We start from the raw sequence: 5,869 nt of genomic DNA, 5'->3' as shown, positions 1-5,869 counted from the left end.
GGGTTGCAAAATGGATAAAATTAAAGGAGCGTGTTGCCGGCCGTCACCACTCACCACCGCGCCATGCCTCAGTGCAGCCCGCTGTCCGTCGAGCTGCACCGTGCCATGGCCGTCGGTGAGAGAAGATTAACGAGCTGCTCGGCTCGTTAAGCTTAATGAGCAAAAAATCTTGTGGTTGAGATGCCATGAAATGTTGTCACGTGAGATAATAATATGTGTTGTGTTGTACTAACAAGCTTAACGAGCTGCTCGTGAAACTCATTAGCTCGTTCGTTAAGCTCATTAAGTTTGACGAGCTGAAATCAATGATTGGCTCTGTTCATTAAGCGAGCTATGAGCTTATCGAGCTGTGCTATCTAGCGCTCATTAAGCTCGCGAGCTACGAGCTTTTGGTCAAGCCTTAGGTGAGAAGTACCTCCAGGCAACAGCGGTAACGCACACGAAGCCCAAGGTGTCCTCAAGCGTGTGTGCCGAGCTGAGATAGGCGAGCAGGAAGAGCTCCATGTTGGTATTGGTAAACGCATGCTCGGCCGCCACGCCAAAGCCAAGGACGAAGGCAAGGAGCAGGTTGAGCGGGAAGTGCAGCACAACGGCGGAAGTGGAGTAGGCAGCCATGGGCTTGGTAATGTGTTGGGAGTCAAGGTATAGATGGAGCTGGTGAAGTGCATCCAGGTCCAGGAGCCAACACAGGTAGAGCACAGACACTATCACAACAGGTACACCACGCAGTTGAGCGCCATGATCGGCACCATGAAGAAGACGCATTGGATAGTGGTAACCTCTGTCTCAACGTGTGTTTTGGTGCTTGCTTCATTTCCTGGCCCAAAGCTTTGCATCCATCCTCCAGTAAATGTGACCGTGCAGACATATACTTCCTTCTTGGGATATCGTGTATTAGACTAGCACCCGCAGTTCAGGCTCTGACGACGTGGCAGTCACGTGTGCAGTTTTTTCCTCTCAAACCGTTTTTTGGCCTCAAGTGTATCGCTTAGAACAATTTATGGCCTAAAATGTGCAGTTTTTGAGTTTAAGGCCTAAACTGTTCTTCAATTTGAGTTTATGGTCTAATGGGGCATTTCACTCTTGGTCTACAGTATGCTCGATTGTGAGAGAAATAGTAACCATAAAGATATATTTGTAAGTTTCCATGCATATGTGTGCTATACTGCTATCTTATGAGGCTAAAGTTGATGTTGGGATTTTGTTAGAGGAAATAGAAGCGAGAAGTCATGAATTTGTTTTTGCAATGCTAACACCATTCTCTTTATCTATTGTTTGGACAACCCAATATCCAACACACACCCTTGTTTATTCCGTTTCTAATTATATATTTGCAGAAGTTATTAAACATATAGTGATACGAATTAGTTTTTCCAATGAAAAAAAAATGTTTGGATGCCAATTTTTGTGGCAACAAAACATTTGCATGGAAAAGGGCTCAAAAGATCCAGAAAAAAAGAAGTCAAAGCATAGAGTCTTTCTCTGGATTTTGTTGTATGCTAAGATAAACACAAAAGTCCTAATGTACCATAAGAACATTTCCATGTATTGCCTTGCTTGTAACTTTCTGGATTATGTTGTAGACATACTGATACCATAACTGTGTGGTGTTTAGGTCAATGTGTATTCAAGAACTGATGTACTATCATCTCTGGGATTTGTTGAATTATATACACTGATAGATATAATGGACAAAAGAGTGTCCTTTTGTGCATATGGCCCTCGTGTTGCTCGCTGGGCCCTTCAACCGGCTCGACTTGACTTCCTTCTCCAGGAGAGAGGCGGGCAAGGGGAGTGAGGGGGGCTTCATCGGCTGACAGTGGGAGTGGGTGCTTCCAGGCGTCAAGAAGGCCCCCGTGGGACAACAGCAGCTTGACCCTTCCTTTCAACTTGGGGTGGATACCAGAGCAGTGGTCCTGTGGAATGCAGGTGGTGATTTGGTGCATAAGGGACAAAGTGTGGGCGGCCAGTGCAGCACCGCAATCTGCTTGCAGGCAGAGGATGTCGGGGCAGCGACCCCAGTAGGCAATGATAGTGGGTTCCTAAGAGCGTGGTGGTTGGAATGAATTCCGAGGCAATGGCCCCCGGGTATGGTGGAAAGCGGCATGTCAGGTATTGCCAGTGGTGGAGTCGGTGGTGCCTTTTCTATAGTGAAATGCAAGATAGACGTCGCTAAAAAATAGATGCAAGCACTCAGTTATTTTATGCTGTAAGCAATTTAAAAGAAGGAAAGAAAACCAAATATGGGTTTGTGATATGATCATCTATGTGCCCTATGAACCAAGAAAAACTTATGGGTTTGTTATGAACCAAGAAAAACTTATGGGTTAGTGAAACCAGATGGCGTACATGCATCTACAGTTTTCCATCTCGTTTTTCCAGACTCGTTTTTCTAAATATCCCCTGGTACACAAACTGATGCTGCATTGCCTATTCTATGATCAAATAGAGAAGAAAATCCCATCATTAAGATATCGTATTTGCATGTATCTGAAGCGTTACTCTTGCATGTAAATCAAATTTTGCCCAAGCAAAACACACCAACCCAAAAATAGCTTCCATCACTATGTTATATGTCTTCATTGCTGGTTTGTCATTATAGCTATGCAAATACCGTTTTCAAATAATCCTACGTGAATAGCAAAACAAGCTTTATGCTAGGAAGATTATTTACATAAAACACAAACCTTGAAAATAGCAATGGCACCTTGACGTTGTAGTATTGCTTTGCAATCATACAAAGGCCTTACAATCCACCGTTTGAGCAACCTTTTCCCAAATCCAGTAACACAATGATTCAATTGTTCATACAAGGTCCTGAAAGTATACGCAAAAGTATGTTGTGACTTAACAGAGTTCAATATATAGACAGAAATAAAGAGTATAAAGCAGGCAGTACCCTGAGAGACCACCAGTTGCATTCTCTAGGATCTCCAAATTTTCCAGTGCGGCCGCATCAAGTATCATATGCTTCCGCATATTGTTGATGAGCCCCGAGCATGTCAGGGGCTCAAATTCAGCACATGGAAGCAATTTGTCATCCAGAAGGACTTGCTTTAAGTAAAACAAAGAACCTCCAAGGGCAGAAAGCGCATACGCTCGATCACCAGCTTCAATTAGCTCACTTAATAGGTCAGGCAGACTGCTCACATTGTTTTGTACACCAACAGTGTTTCGTGAAGCAGTGAGATTATCTGATGAGCTGTAGTATTGCTCTATGACATGAATAGTTTTCTCTGCATCCCAAAATTCCGTAGATGGAAGCAAACCATTTATCAAAGGGTCTCTTGTATTGTTTTTCAGTGCCCTCTCAGTTTCTGCACTCAGCATCTTAGCTGGCTTTATGATTTCGACAGGTCGTATTTCAGACAAAATGGAACATAGCACATGACGTTCAGGGTCATCTTGGAACTGAAAAACAACAAACATAATGATAAGAGGCTACAAGATTAATAAGGGCCGCTTGATAGTTCTTGTCTGCGTGCAAGTATGACTGGAAAAAAATGCTAGAATCATATAGCCACCGACCTGTCCAATGATGAATTTGCTTGTAGAAACATCAATTATACAAACACCAATTGTATGACCATCTTGACTCTTTGTTGAATTACATGGATAACTTTCAGTCACGGACAAGATGTATGACGGATCTGGATTCGCCAGAAGGGATTCTCCTTCTGCCAGTGTTCCTTTTGTGACCATTGCACATATTTCACGCCTCACAACCTTGAGTAAAGAAGGAAAACAACAAAAATAGAAAAGGTCATGTTCCCAGCACAACAATAACAAGATTTGAATTTACAGAAAAATAAGAAAACAACAGGACGTTGCTCAGAAGTTTACAATCTAAATCACTGCCATATGTGTTATCAAAACAGAAAAACTAGTTATATTTGGCATATATCTTTGTGGTCAGGGTAGGTATTACAAAAGCGGTAACTCTGGTTGACCATGGGACCTAAACAAACCTTGTCTTTTGTACCCGTCTCTCTACGGCGAAGTTCAAGCTGGTCCGGCGTCTCGGTCTGCTCTACAACCAGAACGCGATAACCCTGTGATGAAATGAATGTTTTTTATTAAAAAGAAAACTTATCAACTATTGATGAATAAAGTTACATCAAATATGTCCTGACCTTCTGAGCTAGTTTCTCCAAATTCACTGCTAAATTCTTCTCTGGGAAGCCACAGTGAGGTTGGTCACCCTAAAACAATAGGATGCAAAACAAATGAGCAGAGTTCTGGATCACAAGGGAAGTTAAAAGCTGGAAAGTGGAGTAATAGCAGCAACACCAATAAGGGGAAGAAAACAATTACACCTTCATGTATTGAAGATCAAGCTCCTTGGCCCCAACATGAGCATCCATCTCATACAATTCATAGAATTTGCCCATCTATTTCAAATACATAGAATAATGAATAACCACTAAACTAGACAGCCTTAATTTTAGTTCAGTGAGCACTAGATAAATGTAGCTGTACCTTGAAGAACAGGACCTTATCCATGTGCTGGGATTTAAATTCCCACCATTGCCTCTATTAATAAAGACTGACAGTTAGTTTTCAAGACGAGTTAAGGAGAAGAAAAAGCGATGAATTGTCAGCATGGACATATTACCTGTCCACCTGTCAAGTTCTTCAAGAACTGGGGAGGCAAGAAGAGAGTTCTCGGATCATAGGTTGGGTCTGCAGGTCGTCTCCCTTTTGCATCTTTGCGCCCCCTATAGTTGAAAACACATCATAACAAGAGGCCCATTGAGAAAAGAAGAAGCAATTGATACAGCAAAGTGTATGGCTAGAATAAATTGCATTAATGAACGCATGTGTTTTGCCAGATATACACCCAGTATTTTGACTAATACTATAAAATGTTTCAACCAAGCTGTCAAAAATGCTATATTTAAACTGCATGAGGAAATAATCAAAATAGTACTCCGGAAGTACTCACTGCCCAAGGAATGTGAACTTCTCCATCTGCCGACTTCCAAAGCGCTCAGACAGGTCTCCAGTAAGAGCAAGGTGAGCATTCTCTAAAATCCTCTCTCCTGCAACAATGGCAACAAAAATTACAGGCCAAACCACCAAACTCAAACTCATCAACAGTTCAGATTCCATTACTCACTCCTATCACAGCTCGGTGGCACCTTCATTTCAGCCTTTTCAGGGGTGTTAGCTGGTTGAAAGCTGAACTTCTTAGCACAATCCAATGCACCTACATCCACTTGTTTCCTCTTCTTTGATAACGTTGACCCTAACGATGCTGAGCCAAGACCAGACGTTGACCGCAGTGTGGACACTGAAGCAGACGTGGACAAGGAGTTCCTTGATTTCCCCTTTCGCGAACTGACCGCAACAACCTCTTCCTCTTCGTCGTCCAACTCCACTTCCTCCCCCTCAGAATCATCCTCTGGAGCAGCATCCTTCTTCCAGTCCTCGTCCTCAGTGGAATCCCCAGTCTCCTCATCCTCCTGCACAGACGGCGACTTCGCCTTTGCGGTGTCAGACATCCTCCGAAGACGTCGCAGCTTCCTGGCCGGCGGCGTTGCCTCCTCGGCGGCCCACTCGAATTTCTCCTTGACGAGGTCGACCTCCTCCTCCTCCCCATCGTCGTACTTCACGCGGTGCCGGCGGGAGCCCCCGTCGTAGGCATCCACCGTGCCCTCGTACCACGCGTCGTCCAGCGGCCAGTACACCCGCAGCCGCCGCCCCACCGCCTCTCCCGCAGGCGCCGCCGCTGCATCATGTTTCTTCTTCTCCTGCTGCAGCTGCGGCGGCGGAGACGGAGACGGCTTTGGTGGGGGAGGGGAGGGCACGACGAGAGGGGGCTTCCTCGCCTTAGGGTTCAGCGGCGACGGGGAGGGTTCTGCGGCGG

General features: G+C 44.6%; 1 protein-coding gene across 1 annotated transcript in view; it reads right to left on the bottom strand.

Moving 5' to 3' along the window:
* LOC119309570 (DNA mismatch repair protein MSH6-like) overlaps nt 1-5,864 on the bottom strand; it is a gene marked incomplete at its 5' end in the record, with an annotated part of 11,578 nt that extends 5,714 nt beyond the window's left edge. Inside the window, 10 exons of the mRNA XM_037585550.1 lie at nt 2,688-2,817; nt 2,900-3,411; nt 3,529-3,726; nt 3,969-4,052; nt 4,134-4,202; nt 4,317-4,391; nt 4,480-4,533; nt 4,616-4,718; nt 4,946-5,042; nt 5,120-5,864. Of these exons, the coding sequence (XP_037441447.1) occupies nt 2,688-2,817; nt 2,900-3,411; nt 3,529-3,726; nt 3,969-4,052; nt 4,134-4,202; nt 4,317-4,391; nt 4,480-4,533; nt 4,616-4,718; nt 4,946-5,042; nt 5,120-5,864 (2,067 nt within the window). The remainder of the gene's footprint in view (nt 1-2,687; nt 2,818-2,899; nt 3,412-3,528; nt 3,727-3,968; nt 4,053-4,133; nt 4,203-4,316; nt 4,392-4,479; nt 4,534-4,615; nt 4,719-4,945; nt 5,043-5,119) is intronic.
* Nucleotides 5,865-5,869: the final 5 nt, after the last annotated feature.

The sequence above is a fragment of the Triticum dicoccoides genome, chromosome 5B, assembly GCF_002162155.2.
Source record: "Triticum dicoccoides isolate Atlit2015 ecotype Zavitan chromosome 5B, WEW_v2.0, whole genome shotgun sequence".
NCBI lineage: Eukaryota > Viridiplantae > Streptophyta > Magnoliopsida > Poales > Poaceae > Triticum > Triticum dicoccoides.
The sequence above is the reverse complement of the archived record's forward strand: the minus strand, read 5'-3'. Positions and strand labels throughout refer to the sequence as shown.